The 23,411-nt window shown below is 47.9% G+C and overlaps 1 protein-coding gene across 1 annotated transcript; it reads right to left on the bottom strand.

Annotated features, from left to right (window-relative positions):
* Positions 1-563: 563 nt before the first annotated feature.
* On the bottom strand, positions 564-22,352 carry PLCD4 (phospholipase C delta 4). The gene is given in 18 exon segments (XM_087424827.1): positions 564-1,262; positions 1,341-1,490; positions 1,863-1,995; positions 2,569-2,741; positions 2,973-3,089; positions 3,442-3,598; positions 3,748-3,843; positions 4,875-5,066; positions 6,457-6,609; positions 7,235-7,379; positions 8,350-8,551; positions 11,217-11,448; positions 12,022-12,157; positions 14,696-14,854; positions 14,991-15,046; positions 18,750-18,827; positions 18,830-18,905; positions 19,075-22,352. Coding segments are annotated over 18 exon segments (2,436 nt in total). The 5' UTR covers positions 19,149-22,352; the 3' UTR covers positions 564-1,155.
* Positions 22,353-23,411: the final 1,059 nt, after the last annotated feature.

Below are 23,411 nucleotides of genomic sequence, written 5' to 3' on the forward strand. Positions count from 1 at the left end.
CCAGGTCTGCCTTCTCTCTGGCCTTGAGCCTGTCCTGGCCCTCGCCTGCTCCCTGTTTCCGAGCCCCCTTTGTCTGCCTATAGAGGGAGGATTGCCACCCACTAAGCATCTTCCTGGAAGCAGCTGTAATTCAGCATCAGTCCTCAGCCTGGCTCAGCAGCTGCACTCGAGTGAAAGCACAAGAACAGTGTGAAAGGCACGTGACTGGGGAGGTAAATCTCTAAGCCAGAATTCTATGAGTGCCTCACAATGACAGTGTAATTAATCATCTACACTGGGACACACTGGGAAAATTAAAGAGGGTACTATTAGGAATTATACTGGGACAGCAGACATGACCCAGAACTGTTCCAGGCAAACTGTTGAGGAGGACTAGGACCGCATGACCCTTTGACTCCTTTTGCCCCACCCCTTAGAAGCCACACTTCTGTACCTTTCCCTTGTAGCACACGCGGTCAGGGGGAGCTGGAAAGCTCTTGTTTTTCTACCCCAACTGTCTACCCAAATGTCCCCCAGCCCTCACACCTCCCCTTCTTGTCCAACAATGACAGACCATACTCAAGCCAAGTTGGGTAGAGAAGCTCTGTTTATACTGGGGGGCTAGGGAGGAGCAGTCCATTTGGGGATCTGGGGGCTATATGGTGTTCTCTTGAGAGTCAGTACAGTCCTGGGGTCAGGTCTTCTTCAGCCTTTGCCTGAGGAGTCGAGGCTAGATCTATCCTTCCATGGCTCTGAACTTGAAGGAAGTGAGGGGTGGAGGGGATAATTCCCCTGTGGGTTTCTCTGCCCTAAGCCCCTCTGGATTTCTAGTTGCAGCCTGCCTTTGAGCCAGAGCTGATGGGAGAGATCAGTCCTAAATCTGGGTATGGGATTGAGCCTAAAGCAAGAGGACTGAAGGAACTCCAGTATAGAGTACACAAAGGAAAAGGGCAGGAAGGATACCAAAGACTGGTGAAAATGAAGGAATGGAAGAGAAAGAAGGTGAACAATCAGGTCCTAGGTTTGCTTGTTAGGAAAGGGGAGATAATTTTGTGCCGAGGAATGCACAGTCCAAAGCTTGGTTTTCACCACCTCTGTTTGCTTTCTGGAGCATCCTTCCAGGTTTTTCTTACCATCTAAAGCCAGTGCACCCACCCTTCCCATGAAGTGCCCACCTCAGGATTCATCCCCCTCCAGCCCTTCCCGGATGCAGATGTGCACGAAGATGGAAGCCGGTTGGAGGCTGGTGCCGTCCTTGGAGAGCAGGTGTATGTGGCGGTAACCTGGAAAGGGGCAGGAGGACAGCATTAGGAAGGCAGCCAGGGCTGGGGTCTTGGCCAGGGGTCCAGGGACTGGCTCACCTTGTTGCATGCAGGTCCATGGCAGGGTGTACTGACCAATAAAGTCGTGTCGGGATTTCCAGTCATAATCCCTCACCACAAAACGCAGCAGGGCCAGTTCAGGCACCAGGACCCGGAAGCAGAGTGTCTGCCCCCAGTATGGATTAAAACCTGGGGGGGTGGAGGGGAGAGTGAATGAGGGAGGGAATGGAGGAACAGACGGTGTTGACTTTTCTCTAGGCCCATGCTAAGTTGTTTTCCCTGTGTTCTCACTTAATTTTCATAGCAATCAATCAGCATTTTATAGGTGAGGAAATTGAGGCTCAGAGCGGGTGAGCAATTTGCCCCAGTCACTGGAGCTTGTAAGTGAGGGCCGGGATTCAGATCCAAGACATCCAAGCCCTTATCCTTTGTCCTGTCCCACACTGCCTCCCATGGAGGTGGGGGGAGAGGGAGTGGTGGCATGGACTGCACTTGAGGCAGGGCAGGATGGTAGGGAAACAGTGGTGCTCCTCCCCCTCCCCCAGCACTGCCCAGTCTCACCGTTGTTCTCCACGTAGCTGGTCTCTTGGCGGGCTGTGTCTGGGCGGATGCCGAAGATCTCCACTCTCACCAGTGGGTCCACAATGGAGCCCTCTTTGGTCTTCACTTTGGGGAGTTGCTGACCACTGATCACCTGCAACCAGGGCTCTGGAACCTCACTAGTTCCTGCTCAGCCCAGCCCCGCTCCAGCTCTCACCCCGGGGGAGCAGGGGAGGATGAGGGGAAGGGGAGACACAGGACCTTGCGCTGTATCTTTTGGGTTTGCAAAAGCTAATCCTCCATGGGTAATATGTTTTCTTCTAGTAATCTATATACAATCTAAAATGTACCCAAGTAGAAATTTAAGGAGGTTGGAGAGAAGGTACGTTAATGACAGCAGCCCCTTCTATAGCACTTACTATGCACCAGGCATTGTTGTAAGCACTTCATATTAACTGCTCACAACTCTGTGGGGTAGGGAGTATTATTCCCCCATGTTGCAGGTGAGGAAACTCACGTTAAGGAATTTTGCCAGCATTACACAACTAGTAAATGGGTTTGAACCTAGGCAACTGGCTCCGAAGTCCATGCTGTTAACATCAGGCTGCCCTGCCTCTCACTGGGAACCTTCCACCCATCACACTCCTGTCAGGCCTAGCCACCTCTTCCCCCTGCTTCTACCCTAGCTATCGCAGTTTCTTCCCAACAGTTTCTCTTTCCATTATACCTGGATTAGGAGGGTCTGGGCTGTGACAGGGCTGACGGGCCTCTCAGGGTCGAAGGAACTCTGGGCGTCACGCAGGAAGTCTGGCTTCAGCACGTAGCCACAGCCACCGTTCTGGCGGAAGAGCCCATCACAGATGTCCATCTCAAGCCCCGCAGTCTGCACGTTCATAGCCACTGAGGGGCCCAGGAGAAAAGGGGGGAAGGAGTCACCTTGGGACCCACTAGCCCCTCCCAGGGAGTGAAGAAGACATATTGGTGTAAAAGGCCTGCTGGGAACTTCACAGAGAGCATCTTTCTCGGCCCGGCACTCTTCTTGGAGCATTCCCTGGCCCTACTGCCACCCGGGGACTTACGTCCTGGCTATTGCTCTTCCTCCCCCTCTTCCCTGCCCCTCCTGCCCCTCACCCATCTGGCAGCCTGCATTCCAGAGTTCCTGGGGGTTGTAGTTGGACGAATCTGTCCTCAGGCCACTGGGATATACACGGCTTAACTGCCAGGTGTTGTGCTGCACAAACTCGTTGCCTGTGAAAAGGGTGTGGGTAGGGAGATGAAGTGCTGCGTCCTCCCACTTCCCTGGTCCCAAGGACCCTCCCCGCCACGTCCCTCTTCTCCCCAGCATCTCCCGAGGCTGGCTCCAGAAAGCTTCACTGTGCCTCTCTACTCCGTTCCATCCAGACTACCTCCCCCAGCTCTCTGCCCCCTCGAGTCTTGAGCCCATTATTCATAACTCCAGTCCATGTGCCTGCTCAGGAGTTTCTTAGCTCCCTCATCCCTCCTTAGCTCCCTTGTCCTCTGTCTCGGGACTCATCTGCCTGCCCTTCAGACTGGCCCTACCCATCCCAGGTCCCCCCTGTCCCTCCCTTCTGGTCCTGACCAGCCTCTCTGATGAGGCTCTTGGCCTTGGTTTCAGAGAAAGACGAGATCTCATAGAAGTGGTAGTTGTCCCTCGAATGAGCGAAGCTGTGGAATGAGACAGACTTCAAGTAGACAACCAGGGCAGAGAGAGATGGACACAAGATGGGCTTGGATTTCTGGAAAAGGAGAAAGTAGAGAGGAAGATGGAATTGAACCCTCAGCGATCTGAGAGCGAAGAAGCCAGTGGCCAAGATCTGAACTTCCCCACCCAACCTAATAAGCCTCTGCCCACGGCCTCCCCGCTGCTCTCTCCATCCTGCCTCACCTGCTTGGGAAAGAGAAGGAACCCAGGCTTGGGAATAGGAGCCTGGACCATAATCTGACAACAAGGAGGTGGACAAAACAGCGGGCACATCACAACCTGGGGGTGGGAACGGGAATAAAGGCAGTCTGTATATTGATGGGGTCAGTTTCAGCCTCTGGGCTTGAAGGGTCTGCTCTATGTTCCTTTCTAGGTAACAGGTTTTTAATTTATTATTATTTTTAAACAGAGAGGTGTCATCCTCCCTACCTCTTGTCTTTGAAAACAAATTAACAATAATTTTTGGTCAAAATGTGCATGAACCCAGACAGATATGCAAATGGTCATGGAAGTCACACCTGGAAGGATGTGAGGGTCCCAGAGTAATATCTTTATAGATTTGTCTCCTAAATTCCCATTTCCATCCCTAGACATGGCAGCAGGTTAGGCACCACAGCCCCAGAGAGAGCAGGATAAGCTAAAAGTCAGTCAGCTGAGCCAAGCAAGTGCACAAGAGAGAGAGACAGACTTCAAACCAGGATCTTGGTGGTCCCACCAATGGCACCCCTTCCCCACAGGGAGATGGACCACTTTGACACAGCCTTCTCAGAGCCTTCCTCTTCCCCAACTCTTCCTGCTCCTTTTTGGCTATTTCTGGCCCCTCCTCAGACTCACCTTTTCCAAGAACCTTTCTCTAACTAAGCCCACTTTAGTTGAGGTCACAGTAGTCACTCGAGTAAGCTCTACTTACCTAATACCATAATACTGCACCCACACACCCCATCAGAGGTTTTCAAACTGGCCTTTAAGGCGACTGAGAGGTAGCACAAAGATGTCTCAGGAGTCACCCCGGGGACCAAGGAGAGAGCCAAGTGGGTGCTTCAAGTAGGATGGCTCTGCATTTATCTATTTTGTATACTGACCTTCCACGTAAGATTTCATGGCCCAGAGAAGTTGGAAAGCCACTGCAATATATCTGTATATGGCAATACACAGTGACGCCATGTATGCATTCTTATGCCTCTTTCATTGAGGCATTTTGCTCCCTGGCCCTCCACCCTGCCTGGCTCCAGTCTCGTCACGTGTGAGCTCTCCACTTCTGGTACATTCTGACCAAACGCCAGAGCAGAAAGGCCACTCTCCTGGCCTACCTTCTCCTTTTTGTCTTTACTGCGAGGGCTCAACTCCTGGGGCTCAGACTCAGACTGGGCCTGAAGCTCCGGCTCAGCCTCCTGCTCCCCCTCCAGTTCAGACTCTAGCTCTTCCTCCTCGTCCTCTTCCTCAAGATCCTCCTCAAGTGTCCTTAACTTCTTCCCCTTCACCAGGATCTTCCTCCGAAGCTCCTAGGGGACAAAAATGAAGGAGCCTGTCTACCTGTCTGCTCTGGGACCCTCCTGGGGATCATGCAGGTCCCACCGCTCTCACAGGGCCACCTCAAAGACGAGGGAAGTGAGTGAGTGCTCAGAAGTTCCCACAGGAAGGCTGCTGGATACATACAGTGGGGGTTCCCTATTGTTAAGCAAACTATTCATATGGAAAAAAATGGGGACCCCTACCTCACATTTGACAGTAAAGATTCCTCACAGATTAAAGATTTATTTATATGCAAATATAAAGAACATAAGAGTGTTCCAACAAAATAGAGAAAGTAGGAAAGCCTTTAGAAACATGAAATGAAAACTGAAAATTCGGAAGACAAAAATGATTGGCAGATTTGACTACATAAAGCTTAAAAACCTCTTTAAGGCAGAAGATGCTATAAAGACAGAAGAAAAAATAGACTGCAAAAAATAGTTTTCAAAGCATTAATATCTTTAACATTTAAAAAATTGTTATATGTCAATAAAAATTATAAACCCTAAGAAAAGTGGGTAAATAATATTATCAATTCAAAAGAAGAAAACATAGACCTTCCTTTTTAAAAAATTTGGCTTTTTTTTTTTTTTTTTTTCATTTTTGCCACTATGAATCATCTCACTATTGGAGTTATTTGTGGTCACTCAAATTGTTGGTTGGAATGCAAGTGGGTATTTTTTCCAGAGGGCAACTTGGCAATAATAACCAAAATGTCAACATGCTAACTCTTCAACCCAGCAACTTTGCTTCTAGGAATCCATCTCGAAGAAAGAGTGAACGGGCAAAGCTGTATGTACAAGTGAAACATTATAAACAACCTAAATGTTTACCATTTTCTGGTTATGTTTACCATCTACTGATTAAATAAATTATGGTCTATAACATAAAATGGAATACTGCAGAGCTGTTAAAAAGGAAACAAATTATACATGAAAAGCCATCCATGATATATATTATATGTGAGATATAAAGGATGATAATGTGAATATATACATATACATATATATTTACATAAGCATTTAAAAAATCTGTTGACAGCTGTTATGGGACAGGTTGAGATTATGGTGGGGGAACTTCTCTTTCTCTATATTGTTTGTATAGTCTGCAACAATTATGAGCTATCAGGAAAAAAAATCAGATACTTCCATTGGGAAAAGAAATATAAAAGTAAATAACTGACTTAAAATTTAGAGAACTACAAATAGAATTTTGTGTTCAATTATATATTTTTTAAATTAAAGTCTCCAAGGATATGAAAGAGCAAGATGGTCCCTCTGAGGGTGAGAAGAAGCGAACGAGAGGGGCATGGAGGAAGGAGCCAAGGTGGGGGGATACGGAAGCCACAGTAGAGCCTGGGCTGGGAAGCAGGGTCCCTACCTCAGGCGAGGGCAGCTGAGTGGGCAGCAGCCCATCCAAGGTGGTGCTCAGCAGCAGCTCCCCCAGGATCTCGGTCAGGTGGTGCACTACGACCTGCTGCTGCTCCCAGCTGCAGTGGTTCTCCAGGGACAAGATGACTGGATAGTCTGATGTCTGATGGGGAGGAGAGGGGGCGCTGGAGCCAGAGATCTAAAGCCTATAACCTCCTTGCTTCTCCAGCCCCCCTTGTTACTCACTCGACTGAGTACCCTGACTGCTAAACTCCTCCGACCCCATTCCAGGCCTCAAGGAGGGCTTGCTGGGTCTGAGGCCCACCTCGTATCTCAAAGTCACTCTTGGGACCCCAATCTCTGTCTCGTGCCGGGTCTGACCCAGGTCCCTCTGGGACCTTTGAGTTCTTAGGCTCAGAGTGGGAAGGCCAGGCCGCTCCTCCAGTTATATGTTCATGTTATACTCTCAGGCTTCCCTGTCCAGATTCCTACTGTCCCCCAGCCCTAGCCACCACTTTGTTTCCACCCTCTCCCAGATGGGTGACAGAAGTTGTTAGAAGTAATAGTCACTATCTCTAGCAACTACCTTTATGACTACTAATTACTCTTAACACATCCAACACTTCTTCACAAGAATCCCTTAATATTTGCCTGATGCTTCACAGTTAAAATCTCTTTTACATATATGCCATTTGACATAACCTCCCCCGCATCCTCCACTCTCCCCAGACTCAGAGTCAGCACTCTTCCCTTTTGCCTCACCAGTATTCCCATCCTGGGGCTCCTACCTGGAAGGCGTACTGTGCTACAGTGCCCACGACATCTTTGAACAGGATGCGGGACGTCAGGGTGTGTCCGTGGTAAACGATAGGTTCCCCGCTAGGTCCATCCCATATATCCACCTCCACGCAGCGGCAGCCCCGCTTCAGGGCCCTGCAAGAACCCCAACGCCGCAGGGACAAGAGGGATCAAGGTCTGACCTTTCACCTAGGGACCCTCTCCCCACTCTGGAGGGAACAGTGTTCACCGGCACTTACCCATCAAGACCCCTGCAAGCCACATCTCCATGGACCCTTCTCTGTTCACTGGGACACCGCTGCAGCTCACACTGGTCTCCACCCCAAAACCCCCTAAGTCACAGTCTCTCCTTAGAAAGCCATCACATACTGCCTCATGGTGTTTCTAGTGGTCTGGCTGTATATTGTTAGACAACACATGAATTACTAAAACTCTCGAGAAATTCACACTATTTCTCTCCTAGACTTCCTAGGGCAGAAACTTTATGTTCCACTCATCTTTGTATCCCTTGAAGCTCCTAGTTCAGTTGCTGGCCCTACAAAGATATCTTGACTATTCGATCTAATCCATGATTAATCACAATAAAAGCAGGTACCATTTATTAGCTATTAACATATGGATTATCTCATTTAATCCTCACAACAACCCAGAGAGAATAGGCACTATTATCATCCCTATTTCACAGATGGGGAAACTGAGGCATAGAGAGGTTAAATACTTAGCCCCAGAGTGCCAAGTGAGGGTGCTAGGATTTGACCTCAAATGGTCTGACTCCAGAACCTATGTTTTTAACTCCTATGCTCTACTGCCTTCTATTTAATATTTGGTTTATTTATTTGTTCAAAATAAATCTGTCAGGACCTCTGAGTTCCAAGAGAGTTTTGTAGCCTATGAAAGAGAGAAGCTCCATTTACCCAGAGAGTTTCAATACCACTCTCAGCCACTCTTCAGTAGCTCCTCCAAGGCTCTCAGGTATCCAGGGATCCTCAGCCCCAAAGCCCCCACATCTTTTCAATCCCTGTTATTTACTGACAGCGCCCCTCAATTTCCCACAGATGGTCCCTTCTCAGGAGCAGGACCCCTTCTCCCCTCCTCCTCACTGCACCGTATGTATCCCTCGACGCTGCTCTGGCCACAAAGCTGGTCCCCCACTAGGTAGGTGTTGTGAGAGGAGTTGATGTAGTAATGGCTCAGGGGCTGAGTCATATCCTGGTAGATGGGGAGGCAGGTCGGGTTGAAGATGTCTCCGTCCTTCGAGCAGAGGTAACTGAGGAAACCATCCATGCTCAGCACGTGCCGCAGTTTGCCTAGGGTGTGGAGTAGGGGAACCCCAGAGTGAGAAGCTCTGAGTGGGAGCACTCCAGCACACCTACAGCCTGTCCTCCCCACCCCTCTCCAACGTCCTGCCTTTCAGGTGCCCACTCCCAGCCTCCAGATCCCACACTGGCCCCACCCTCAATCATCCCTACCCTCAGAGAATGTTAAAGCTACAAGGGCAATCATTAGGATCATTCTAGTCCAGTGCTGTCCAATAGAACTTGCTACAGTGAAGGAAATGTTCTATTCTGCGCTGTCCAACATGGTAGCCTCTAGACGCATACGGCCACTGAGCCTTGGAATGTGGCTGTGTGACTGAGGAACTGAAGTTTAAATTTTGATTTTAGTTAATTTAAATTTAAATAGTCGCATAAAGCTCATGGTTACCATAATGGACAGCACAGTATTCAGTCCAACGGGCTAAGTTTATAGATGGGAAAACTATATAGGCCCAGAGAGAATCAAAGGCTTGTTAGTGACACAACCAAGGTACCTGTGTTTTATTCCCTGGGCTATGTAGCTGCTGCCAACTATGAGCTGAGGGTTTCTTCCTATCGTCGATTCCCATATGGTGTTTTGAGGAGTCTTTGTCCAACACGCCCTTGAACTACACTCTCTTTGAGGGCAGGGCCCTATCACTCCTTCCACAGCCCTCACCCATCTCAGCACGGGCTTCGTATAATAACAACAGTGACTCACAGTTATGGAGCACTTGCTCTATGCCAAGGACATTGTAGCATCTCTCTTAATGTTCTCACTAACACCATGAGATAATGTAATATAATCTGCCCTGAGAGGTTAGGTAACTCATGCCAGGTCACACAACTAGTAAGTGAAAGAGCTGGGATTTGACCCTAGCCAGCCAGGTGTCAGAGCCACATCCTACACCACTGGGCTGTGCAATCTCACTGAGGGTAATATTGCTGCAGCGGGGTTCCCTTGGGAGGCAGAACAACTTGATTCTCATGCCCAACTTCCTTCCTCCAGGTTTGGCAAGACCTGGAGGTGGTGGAGAATGGCAGGAAGTCTCATTCTTGACAATAATAACTCAAATCTCTAGGGTAAGTCCACAGTTGCCAGATACTATTCATGTGCATTATTTCATTTGGCCACAAATTATTTTACAAATGAGAAAATTGAGTCTGAGATAGGTTAAGCGACTTGCCCAAAGTTACTCAGTAAGAAGCAGAGTGGGGACTTGAGCCCAGGTCTCCTGACTAGATACCACACTCTGCAGCCAGAGTACAGTATCTGATTGTCGAGTGCAGGAAGAGGGGGCACCAAGAGGAGTGAGAGCTAGAATAAATGTAACTGATGTATCCTGGATCCTGCACTGGGAATGGAAGGTCTTATTTCTTAACCCTCTGACATTCCTCTTCTATTTAGTTTTTTGAAATGAGTGCTTTACAGCCTCCTTTCTTCTCTGAGCACCCATATGAATCTGGAATCAGCCATTCCAACTTTCTGTCTGACTCTAAGTTCCATGAGGGCAGTGTCCTTGTCTGACCTACTACTGTATCTCTGGTGCCTAGCATAGGTACTGGTACACTACAGGTACTCAATAAGCATTAACTGAAGTCGTGAGTGAATGAGTGAATGAAAGGGAGTGGGAGTTGAGACCTAGGCAACCTGGGTCACTTGTCCAGCTCTCATCTCATGTCATCTCTAATCCTCATTCTCAAGAGAGGCATCAGGTAAGAGTCAGAAGACCTGGGTTTGAATCTCAATTCCTCCTCTCATTAGCTGTCGGCTTTGAGGAAGTCATTTAATCTTTCTAAACCTCAGTTTTCCTCTATTGCACAACTGACTTAATAAGAGAACCCACGTTAATGGGCCTTTGGAAGGATTAGAAGAGAAAAGACATGTAGCGATATTAGTACATTATGGGATACTTAGCAAAGGCCCAATAAAGATTATTGCTTTTGAGTTACAAGGTTGTAGCGCAGACTAAATGAAGTAAGGGATATGAAAGTACCTTGTAAACCATTTATTATTAATAAATTTCTGAAGGGAATGGAGAGCAGGAAGGTGTCCGCTGAAGGGGCAAGGAGAAAGGTTTGAGAGCAGAGAGGGCGTTTTGTAGCTGTGCTTCTTAAAAGCTGAATGATTGGCCTCCTTCTCATCCCCCTCAGCCAGAGGCTGACTAGCTTCCTGGCTCAGGCGCTTATAGACTCAAGAACCACTTGGAGAATTTGGAGAAAGCCCAGGAAAGGGCAGAGAGCCAGCACTGAAAGAGACAGCAAACAGGAACCATGGAGGGAACTAGAGGAAAATGAATCATATGCACTGGAGGGGAAGAGGCCAAAGCAAGAGACCAAGGATTTTCCATTTTCACCGAGGACAGTGGTTGATATCAGGAGGAACTTCCTGGAGGTGAAGGATGTAAAACATGAGCATGGTAGAGGAAAGGGGACTTATGGAATGTTCTTCCTCCTGAGAGATCCAGCATTACAGAAAAGACTCTTATCTTATGTGGGCAGGAAATGGCGGCTCTCCTTCCAGAGGAGTGGTTGAATGAGATGAGGAGGGAGCTGGGGTGGGGGTGGACTCAGCCTTCCCTGAGTTAGGCAGAAGGCTGCTTGTCTCTGGGCCCTTCTAATCATGGTCCTCCTCCCCACCCCTATGTCTGGGGACTCTCCACCCTGGTTCTCTTACCGCTCTCTGAAGGCTCATAGCGGTCGATAAGTTCCAGAGCAAGGTCAGAAGCACGGTCTCCTTCTTTCTGCTCCTCTCGGAGGAAATCCACAAATTCCAGCAGGGTCAGCTTCTGCCCATCAGCCGAAAAGTTTTCAAACAGTTCCTGCACCTCAGTACGCTTAGTCAATGCCTTATAGAACTCTACAAATTCTTCTCCCTCCAGAGTCCCAGACTGGGACGTGTCTGCTGCCTGCAAGAGACGAGGTAGGGGAGAGAAGACGAACTGTTTAACAGCAAACTTTATGGCTTTGACTTGCCCAATCATACTGACAGATGGATCCAAACATGTTTCCAGAAAACTCCCACAGAACTCCTAACATTTAGAGTTCATAGAAGAAGCCACTTCAGTAAGTAAAAAGCAACATTTCAGCCATACCATTTGCTACTAGAGAAAAATTTCATCTAGAAAGAATTAAATGCCCCCAAAGGTCCATTTGGGAAGATCCCTCCTCCTATTTACCCACATTCCAGCTGGAGTTTTCCATTGTACCAGGCACCTGTGAAATTCTGGCCATGGACAGAGAGGTCCTTGAGGTCTGACGTAATAACATATTATTTACCTTTCATAAGATTATGAATCACCTTTCCCGCAAGACTGAAGGGTAAGAACCACGCTCTACACTTTCCATTGAGCTTGGCATCATGCTAAGGCACACAAGAGAGGTTCCACAAGTGAGTGTTGCTGGGTGGGGTCAGAGTAATTCTGTCCAAGTGAGACTGTGGCTTTGGCTGGCTTCTGCAAATCCTTCCCCAGAAGACTCACCTGGAAAAGCTGGAGGGCGTATTCTTGGTCCATTTCCACATTCATCAGGTGCAGTAATCGCTGGACTTCTCGGAAGCTCATTCGACCATCCTGGTTTTTGTCTCCACGCTGGAACCAGTCACTCAGCCATCCAGGTCTGAGTCAAGGCAAAAGCACTGTGGGTGTGTTGTGTGTGCAGATGTGTGTGCACGTTTGTCCACTGACATCTCTCCCCTACTTTTGCCACCAGTCTCTCTCCCATGCCAATTCATTTTCCATGTAAGCTTCCAGAAGAATCTCCCCAGAGCACCAATCTATCTTGTTCCTGCATGGCTCAGGTGCCTGCAGAGACCTCCCTGTTGCCTGAAGAAAGAAGCCCAAACTCCTTAACATAGAAGTTAAGATCTCCTTTGCCCCCATGATCTGGCCCCAACCCAGCCTTCTCAGCACATCTCGGTCCTCCCTGTACTTTAGCTGGACTCATCACCCCCTGCTCTCTGCCCTTCAGTTTCCTATCTCTGGGCCTTCACTCATGCTGTTCCCTCAGGTGCCTTTCCCTCCTCCTCTCTTCATCTTCAAATTCTACTCATTTTCAAGGCTTAGCTCAAATCCTACTTCCTCCTTGAAGATTTCTCAGAACTGTCTCAGCTAGAATTAAGTATTTCTCCTTCCTTTGAACACGCACAAATAATCTAAGTACCATAACATCTGGTTATAAATCCATGGTACTTAGATTATTTACACAATTCCATCCTCTCCACTGACTAAAACAATATCTGAGTCTCATTAATCTTTGTACCCTTAAAGCCTGGCAGAGTGCCTGATACACTCTGCTCAATAGATGATGAATGAATGAATGAATGAATGAACTGGTCTAGAAGGTGAATACGATCTAGGTAACTCGAAGTGAGTCGACACCACTAAGCCCTCTAAGGGGTTGCTTCCCACTCCTATGTAGTTAATGTCACTGAGATCTTCTGTCCAGCCCTCAGGATCAGCTCCTTGTTTGATCCTTTGCCTCACACTGTCCCTTCCCCCAATCCTGACTCATGCTCAAACTCTGCCTGGCTATGTCTTTGCCATCCCAAGCCTCCATTCCTCTCTCAGTATCCTCAGCCTCCCACTGGCCTGAGCTGCCCCTGCCCACCCCATCTGGACTCTTGGGCCTCCCTAGCTCTGCACCCCCTCCCACCTGTCCCTAGCCCTGCAGCATCTGGCTTCTTCAGTGACCCCTCAGCCCCCACTCTGACTCTATCCTGCTGATACTGGTCCAGCCGCTCCTGTTGGTCCATGCTGGTGACGAAGTCTACCAACAGCTGGAGCCCCTGCATCCAGATCTGGGCCTCCTCGACACTGTTGGCCACCAGGTCCAGGTTGGAGCGGCGGCCATGGAAGATGACAGTGAAGCCTTGCTCCAGGGGGAACTCCTCTGCCAGGCTGCGCAGCAACTCAGACTCACGGCCCTCACGCACCGTCTCCACGTCAGAGATTGAGACTGCCAGAGAAGAAGCGAGTGGGGGCGCTGAGGAAGAGAGACTGCCAGACTGCAGGGGCTAAGGTTCAAGGGCCAGCACTCCCTTTTCTGCGAAGCCATAGCAAGGAGGAATCCCTCCTCCTCCTTCCACAGGCTGAAACCCCAGAAGCCTTAGTACAGAGAGGCAGACGCCTGGGATTCAGGATTCCACAGGAGTCACTGCTGTTTTCATAGGCAGCATGGCAAGCGGCCTGTGCTGGGAGTGGCAAGACCTGACTTCCAGGCACTGGCTGGCAGTGTGACACCGACCAAAATGACTTAACCCCTCAGTGTCCTCATCTTAAATAAAGGATGGTCCCTTCCAAGGCCAGTCCCCATGGTGATCACAGGAGGACTGGCAGGGCTGACAAATGGAAACACACTTGCAGGGCTGAAGCAGTTACTCCAAAGCACGATACGCCCAAGTTCAATTCTCCCATTCCAGGTTTGAGGGCGTCCTCTTTCCAGAGGTCTAGGAGGGAGCCAGAGGAATTCGTCCATCCCCTTTCCTTGGCCGGGGGTGGTATGGATCGTGAGCTTCGATTATGTCTCTAAAGTAGACTCTCTTAGATGTGTCCCGTGATCACATGTTTACAGGGACCATAAAGTGTTTGGCCAATAGGATGCACAGTGTTATGATGCAAGTATGATATTTTAAAATATTCCTCATTATGGCTAACATTTATTAAACGCATCCTGGTTTCAGGTCCCAGGCTAGATGCTTTATACATCAACTTATTGAGTTTCTGTAACCTACTAGGCAGGTACTGTTGAATCCCCATTTTACAGATGAGGAGACTGAAGCTTAGTTTAAGTATCTTGTCCAAAGCCACTCAGCTAGAAAGTGGCAAGCCAGGGCTTTCATCCAGGCAGTCTGATGCCTGAGATCATGCTCTTGTTATAATAAGAATAACAAGACACAACCTATGAGTTACTGGGCCTTATTATATGCCAGGACTCTTCTAAGCCCTTTACTACGTGCAATAACTAATTTAATCGTCATAACGGCCTTTACAGGCAAGTTCCATTATAATTTCCACTGTACAGACTCAGACATAGACACAAGTGGGACAGCACAAGGGCACACTGTAGGACCCTGGTCCCTCCCCTGCTCTCAGGCTGTGGGGCTCCTCAGGGTCCTACGCACCCACGTGCCCACCCATAGCTATCCACATCACTCACAGCTCGGCTTGGCACTGCCTCCGGCCTGTCGGGAATGCCAGACTGTCATGCCATCATCCTGAAGTCTGAAGTATCTCAGTTTCTTCCAGCTTTTGGACCGCACCTTGCGCATTGGCGTGCCTTTCTGCATCAGCAGCAGGTCTTGATTGATGGGCAGCCCTGGGCCAGGAGAAGCGGGGGCTGGATAGCTGGTGGGGAGGGTGAGGGCCCAGGAGGAGCTCGGGAACAGGGGTCCAGCCTCCTCCCTGTCCCTGGGCTGTCTCCCCAAACCCTCTTCTCCTGCAGGGGTACTCACGGCCTTGTAGCAGGGACGCCATCACCCACTGCTCCACCAGCTGGTGCTAGAGTCACCTAAAGGAGCAAGGAGGAGCAAAAGGCTAATCTCAGCAGTCTTAGAATCACAGATCAAGGGAGGAAGAGAAGGAAACCAGTGTTTCCTGACTGCTCGCAATGTGTCAGTCCCTTCATCTACAGAGTCTGTAGCTCTTTGTACTTCTGAGTTTGGTGGCTCTGAGGCTTAGAGAGGCTAAGAAATCTGCCTCAAGTCACACAGGGATTCAGAATTTAAAGCCAAGTATGTCTGATTCCAGAACATTTGCTGTTTCCCACAGCCATCTCCAGAGAGGGCTAAAGCAGGGTTTTCTGCCAAATACTCCCTCCTTCCCAGTACCCCCAAATCCCTTAGGTAACCCCGTGCCACACTTTTCAGCTCCTGTTATTAGGAACCACCATCTTGCTGGCTGCCCCCTTTCAGAACCTGGAATCTCTCTACATCCTAGCCTTCTCTTCTCCAGGTGGAATCATCCCTTCCCTATTCTGGGAGCCCTCCCCATGCTAGGGCTCCTGAAGGGCTAGGGCAGAGCGTTTCTTTTGTCTCTTCTATAACACGTAGTGCTGTACTTAGCTAAATAAGCCATCTTCTTCTACCCTCACATGGTAAAGCATATTTTATACTCCTTTTCATAACAGTTATTCTCACAATTTTAATGGACCAGATAAATTACATAGTTTCAGAACTGCATTTTCAAGTTTTTTCTTTACCTATTAAAAAGCGTTCCTCCTTCAAGATATATGCTAATTTAGGACCTGGGTAAGTTGTGCTAGTAGATAACAACAAACTTGCCTTGAAAAGAACTAGAAGGTGTGATACGTGGCCACTTTGATTCTAGCTCTGCCCCTATAAGAAATACTCAACTCTTGACCAAATCATTCTGAAACTGGCAAAGCTTATGAAACAGAAAACTCTAGCCTTTTGTATAAGCAAAGGGTCTAGACTTGAATTGCAATGTTGTGTTTTTTAATTGACAAGTTTAAAATTTTGACGATGGTGAACATCTGAAAAACCAAAAGAATGTCTAAAGCAATCATTCAGTTAGCGTTCCATGAAAACATCATGCAGTTTAACTCCCTATAGTTTACAAGTGAAAAAGCAGAAGTCCAGAAATGTGATCTGACTTATCTGGGGTCACACAGCGTATTACTGCCCTGTCTCCCTCTAGTGGGAAGAGCCTATAAAGCCACCCAGGGGTGACTAAGTCTTTAGGAAGAATGTGGAAGTCACTGAGAATGCGGCTTCCCTGACTGCAGGACCTAGAGCCCAAGACTTTCTAAAGGAGTAGCAAGGCGCAGGTGCCCAGAGGGACAGGGGAAGGTTGGGAATCAGCCTGTACCTCACTGGGAAAGATAACTCAAGGCAGCTCTCAGGAGAGACAGAATCCTGAACAATTCCAAGAAGAAAAGGTTTTGCTGGCTGAGGCTGAATATGTGAGCCTGGGTGAGACCAGAAGCCTCTGGATGGAAGAAGGGCCCCAGAGTGCTTCCTGGGAGACAGAACAGCATTTCTGCCTTTCTGGGTGGAGATGCACAGTTTGGAATCTGAAGCTTGCAAAAGCTATGAAGACGGAAGTAGAAAGTAACAGGTCCCTCTTAAATGCCTCAGGTCCTCAGGCTCTGGGTGGGGGTGGGGTCAGTGTGGGAATGAAGTCCAATCCCCTTGCCAACATCCTGCCTTATCTTCTCTCTGAACTTCAGCTCCCCTGTCTGGGGCACAGGGACTCTGGGATGGGGTAGGCCTTGGTCCTGGGAGAAGACAGAATTATCTTCTCTCATGCCTGTGTCCAGGAGCCTCACAATGATGTCCTGAAACCTGGGAAGCCTGAGAACAGAGCCCAAGTGCCAGGACACCCCTATTTTGGAGCCTACCTCCTCTCAAACCAGTCTTAGAAAATTATTTTATCCTCTTTGGTCAAACTCTTCCAACCCCAGGGCTTGGCGTGTTCTTCCAGTCCTGCTTCCGTTCCTGAAGCACGATCTTAAACCTGTATCCAGGTGACGTGTGGCCATAAGAGGGCCAATTTCAACTCAGGGAGCCACAGAAAGTCAGAGCTGGCCTTCATGTTATAGAGAAGGGGACGGAGGAGTAGAAAGATTAGCTGAACTGCCGGAGTCACCTAATGAATTAACTGGCAGAACTGAGACTAGAACCAAGGTCTCTATATGACCAGCTCGGAGATCTCACCAAGACTCTGCCCTTAGAAAGGGCTTTCTCTAGGAAGCAGGTTCAAGCAGAGCTAAGAATCAACAAGGGACATGGATGTTTGGTCCTCTCTCCTCCATCATTTCTGTTCCCACCAAATCCCACTCAATAGCCTTTCTTTTCTTTCTTCCTATTTTCTTTCCTTTCCCCATCCTCTGCCTGACCCTCCCTTTTCCTTTCTCCCCAGCTCACTCTTCTCTCTCTTGATTCCTCTCACTGCCTCCCTATTTGCTCACTTAAGACAGCCTCTCTTTGCTCTCCTCTTCTCATCCTTCTTCTCATCCCTTCTCCCCATCACCTCTTCCTCTCGTTTCTCCTCCAGTTCCCAATAGCTCTGGTTCTCGTCCTCTGTGAGGATTTGAGACTGTGGTCCAGGAAGGAGGACACTTGGGCTCAGACACTCAGTAGCACATTCCTCTGCTCAGCCTCACTTTCCTCTGTATCCTAGGAGACTGACCAAACAAAGTGCCCAGAGAATGGCACTTAGAACCTAGGTGTTCTAGGTCTTGGTGTTTCCTCTGGTGTCTGAAGGTAGGATGGGAAGGATGGTCACAGCTGATGCAAGTGAAGTTAGGAGAGGAGGGACAAAGGATTTGGGAGTGGGAGCAAGAGCAAGGGGCAAAGAGCAGAGGACGAAGACTGGGAGTAAGAAAGATTGGGTCTTAACTGTCTACTCCCAGACACGTATGTGGAGATCCTTGAGGATACGGAAAACTACCTCTATAATACAGATAAGAAAACAGAGACACAAGTAAGGTGGCAAGTGGCCAGGGCTGCGGAGCAAGATTTGTTCCTCAACTTCCAGGTGGCTTATGTCACCTAGAGATGGACTTCGGCAGAGTTGCCAGTGGTGCCAGTGGCATTACAGGGGAATTCAGGGTGTCTCAGGCCTCTCTGAGGGGCAGGAAGGAAGAAAATCATTTTGTCTGCTCTCTTGCTTCTGAGCAGGATTATTCCTGACCTACTTCACATAAGGAGGACAGAATGGCTCTGGTCATAGGTCATAGGTCATAGCCCTCAGAACGTTAGAGCTTGAAGACTCTTTTATAACATATCTAATCTGGAGGTTCCTGGCTCTATCAATATTCCCTGGAGAGTATCTTAAAATAGAGATTCCTTAGCCCCACTCATAATCGACCAGATCAGCATTTCCAAGGATGGGGCGCAGGAATATTTATCTTTCACAAGCACCCCCGACACACAGGCAAGTCTGGGAAACCCTGAACTCCCTCCTGTTACAGATCTGGAAGTTGTCGTCCAACTAGCTAGAGCATGGCTACTCCCATTCTCTCTCTTCCCTTACTAGGGTGGGTAGCTAAGAGGTCCCCATATACAGAGGTGACTGACACAGCAAGGGGAAAACCGTAAGTCAAAGAGGATAACCTAGAGAGAACCAGGAAGGTGGAGCCTTTTAGACCTGTTCAGGCAAAGGAGTCCAGGGTACAATTTAAGCAGAGTAGATAGCATGTGGAGGGCAGAGCTTGGAGCAGAGGCTGGTCAGAGCCTCCAGGCCCTTACCGTGGGCAGGGTAGCAGTCCTGCGTCTGTGCTCCGCGATGCTCTCCACTGTGGGACGAGGAAACCCAGCCAGGCTCCTTTTCTCTTTTGCTCCTCTCGTACTCCTTTGCTTCCTTCCCTCTTCTACTGCAGCTTGCTGCTGTCACTAGCAGTTACAGCCAGAGGGAACGAGTAGGGTGGGGAGAGGTGTGAGCTCTTAAAGGCCCAGGACACTGGTCAGTGGGGTGGAGAGAAAAGGATTAAGGGGAGGGATTGATGGGCACCACGTCTCCAGGGAGGAGGAGCCTGGCTGCCCTTCACCTGGATGCCAGCCCTCACTGACCCCAATCCCACAGCAGCTCTCAAAATGAAACTCAAGGAGTGTCTGAGTTGCAGTGCTCCATGAATCACTGCTTTTCATTCTGGTCCGTTTCTCTCTGCATGTTATTCGGCTGTCTTTGCCCTTATTTCATCTGGCTCCTTTCCAGGGTGTCTGTTTCCATCAGCCTGCTTCTGTGTCTATGCATCCTGCCTTGCAGGGCACTCGGTCTAGTTCTGTGGCACAGGGAAAGGAAAACAGAAATAGGATGGGAATGGAGGCAGATGAGAAGAAAGAGTGGAGAGGAATGATCTTGGAGTGTAGAGGGACAGGTTAGTATCTATGCACTCGCTAGATTTAGCACTCGCTAAATATTGAAGGAAGGCATACGTGAATGTATGAAACAATATACTTATCCTTCCTTTACATTCATTGGTTCTATGAGCATTTGTTCAGCCCCTCAATATGCAAGGACATATCTGCGTGTTTGTAAAGGTGTGTGTAGAGATGAACAGACTCATAATATGTAAGAATCGAGGGCAGAAGAGGAGCACAAGACTGGAAAGACACCCAACTGGGGAAGAGAACGTCAGGAGCTTCTTACAGGGTGAATAAATGGGCAGATGAAACAAACCTAGACTGAGGAAAGAGGACCAAGTTGGGAGAGGAATAGGAGATTGTAAAGGGCTTTATTTTGGCCCCCTGCTTCACAGTGAGAAACTGAGGCCCAGGGCAATGTCCTGGATGCCTGTGTCAGCAGCAGGGACAACCAGTCCCTTGTACTCTCCTAAGCACTGTGAGCTGGGACCTGCTTTTGCTCTACCTGGGGGAAGACTGCAGGGTATGGCTCTTTCTGGACCAGAGGGTGACGGTAAGTGAGGGCATAGGGCACAGCCCTGTGCTTGGACCTCTGTGGGATCCTTTCTAGTACGGTGTCTCTTAATCACAGGCACAGAGGGAAGTAACTGTATGAAATGACGTGGTTTTGCCATGGCTCCCCCACAACACCCCTCAGCTGCCTAAGATTCTGCCATTAGTGATTATTTATAGCTAAACCTTTAGTCCCATTAAAATAAAATCCTCCTAAGTGATTACCATAAATGTCAGGATAGTGGTTAGTTTGGGGAGGAGGGGGGGGTTGTGATGGGATGGGGCACAAGGCTGGCTTCTGGAATAGCTGGCCAGTTCTGTTTCTGGTCCTGGGCGCTAACAAGGGTCTTCCCTTTATAATAACTTATTAAACTATACATTTTCTTTATGTAGTTTTCTATATCTGTTATATTTTACAAGAAAAGGGTTTCAAATTTTTGTAACTGATAATTTCTGAAGCCTTATTGGTCTTTCATAATTTATTCCTAGGTTGAGTTTACCATACTCTACTGGGAGCAGGTTTTTTTTTTTTTTGAGGAAGATCAGCCCTGAGCTAACATCCACGCCAATCCTCCTCTTTTTGCTGAGGAAGAGTGGTCCTGGGCTAACATCCATGCCCATGTTCCTCCACTTTATATAGGACACCGCCACAGCATGGCCTGACAAGCGGTGTGTCGGTGCGCACCCGGGATCCGAACCCGGGTCGCCAGCAGTGGAGCGCACACACTTATCCGCTACACCGTGGGGCCGGCCCCTGTGAGCAGGTTTTGATAAAGGAAGAGGAGTATGCGGGGAGTGGAGGCAGAAAAGAGAGGCCCTTCCTGGGGAACAGAAAGATTAGGGGGCACCAAGATTTAAACTGTGCTCATTTCAGATTTACTTAATGGAGGCCCTGTTTCACATGCTCGTCTTGCTCTCCCATTTCTACTTCCCCAACACCTCACGTCCTTATTTTTCCATGCTTCCCCTTCTCATTCCTCACTCCTCTTCTACACTCCAGGACTACACACAGTTTGCCTCTTTCTGAGTCACCATTTGCCTCCCCTAATTGCTGCCCAACCTCCTTCCCTTCTGGGTGTTCTGTGAGAGGTATTCTCTCTCATCCTGGATTTTCTGCGAGCCCAGATCTCAAGTATTCTGTTTCAGTATTCTCATAAGCACACTAGTTCTCCCCAGATCTTGTGTTCTGATTTTGGGACAGGCCATTGGAGACTTTCGAAAGGTTAGAGTGGCTCCAAAGTGTGGCTTAGAAGACACGCCCGCTGAAGGATGCTGTTTACATCCAGGAAGGGAGCAGACACACAGGCCCTGGGCACAGGAACTGTCCATCTGGTTTAGTTGTTCCTATTTCCATAATGATCCTAGCCCTTCCCCCACTGTTGTCTATTATTAACAGATCCAGAAACCTGATCGGGGCAGCGGCAGCAGCAGAGGGACTTTCTGGGAACCATGCCCAGAAAAGGCCTAGAAGCCCTAAATTGAAATGAAGGGGCAGCTGGCAAAGAGGCAGACCTAAACACTGTACTCTCATGCTGCCACACAGGCCAGCCTAGACCCTCCTCCTGACACCCAGGGGAGGTGTTCTAAACGTCTCTGCTTCTCAGGCTGGGGATTCAGAGACCTGTTCCCTAGCCCATCCAACCAAACTACTCAAACTGAAATAAAGCCCATCTTCTTGGTGGACAAAAAGGCAACTCAAAATATTAAATTCCATCTAAAAAATAATTCATATGAGACCATCTGTAGAATTAAAAGCCAGGATATATAACTTCAAAAGACCAGAGAAAATATAGCCACTCCACCATTCCAGGAAATTTAAAAAACTAAGAAAAAACCAAGGGGAGGGAGAAGGACGAGGTATAAAATAAACCAGAGAACACAAGGATAGAAGTTAAGATAAAAAAACACTAATGGTGTAATATTCCATAGTTAAGAGACAAAACTTTCAGAAACGGTCCTAAAACAAAATGCAAGTACGTGCTATTTATCAGTCATGTCTGCAAAAAGGTGTTACTAAAAGTTTGAAAGTTAAGGAGGCTATCTGAGAATGGAAGACTCCAATTTTATTCTTATTCAAGATGGCCTTGGCTGTTTTGGCACTTTGCATTTCCATACAAACTTCAGAATCAGCTTGGCAATTTTCACGAAAATAAACCTGCTGGGATTTCCCTTAGAACTGAGTTTAACCGGCAGATCAATTTGAGAGAATTGGTATCCTTACAAAATTGTTTTCCAATCCATGGACATGATCTCTCTCTCCATTTACATAGGTGTTTAATTTCTTTCAAGAATGTTTTATTGTTTTCAATGTAAACCTTCTGCATATCTTTTAATATATCTATTTCAAGCTATTTGATTTCTTATGCTATTATAAATGACATATATATATATATATATATATATATTTTTTTTTTTTGGTGAGGAAGATGGGCCCTGGGCTACATCTGTTGCCAGTCTTCCTCTTTTTGCTGAGGAAGATTATCCCTGAGCTAACATCTGTGCCCATCCTCCTCTATTTTGTACATGGGACGCCACCACAGCATGACTTGATGAGCAGTATGTAAGTCTGCGCCCAGGATCCAAACCTGCAAACCCTGGGCTGCCAAAGCGGAGTGCCCGACCTTAACCACTATGCCACCAGGCCGGCCCCTAAATGATGTATTTTTGAAAAAATTTTTTGTTGTATTCAGAAACATGTAGTTGACTTTTTTTTCACATTGACTGTATTCCGTGGCCTTGCTAAATTCACTTAATTCTCTGTACAGAATTGTGTTGTCAGCATTTTTTTTCTTTATAATCCTGTCTTTTATTTTCTTGGCTTATCACACTGGCTGGGAGCAGGATAATGAAATGGAGGTGTGATAGTGTGCATACTTGTCTCATTCCTCATCTCGTGGAGAATGATTTCAGTATTTTATCATTGAGAGGTTTACGATAGGGTCTTTGTTAATACTTTTTATTAAAGATGTACCCTTCTATTCTTGGTTTTCAGTCCCCCCCCAGCCCCCCGCCACTGAGGAAGATTCACCCTGAGCTAACATCTGTGAGAATCTTCCTCTATTTTATATGTGGGTCGCTGCCAATGAGTGATGTAGATAACATGCCCGGGAACCAAACCTGGGCCACTGAAGAGGAGCACACCAAACTTAACCACTAGGCAACAGGGCTGGCCCTAAAGTTTTTTTTTTTAAATCATGAACAGGTATTGAATTTTGTAGCGGTCTCTCCTGCATCTATCTGGATGATCGTGTGATTTTCCTCCTTCTATGTTGATTGTGGTGAATTGCATTGATTAGTATTCAAGTACTGAATCAATCTTGTATTTTTGCAGTAAACCCAAATCAGATGTGATGCATGATCAGTTTTATATATTGCTAGATTTGCTCATTTTGTCTGGGAATTTTACATGTACATTCACAGGAGTTCGGCCCCTGGTTTTTCTTTCTTGTAATATCCTTGAAAGGTTTTGGTGTCAGGGTTATACCGCTTCAAAAG

The sequence above is a fragment of the Ceratotherium simum genome, chromosome 37 (genome assembly GCF_057802395.1).
Source record: "Ceratotherium simum simum isolate JZ-2026a chromosome 37, ASM5780239v1, whole genome shotgun sequence".
In the NCBI taxonomy this organism is placed as follows: Eukaryota; Metazoa; Chordata; class Mammalia; order Perissodactyla; family Rhinocerotidae; genus Ceratotherium; species Ceratotherium simum.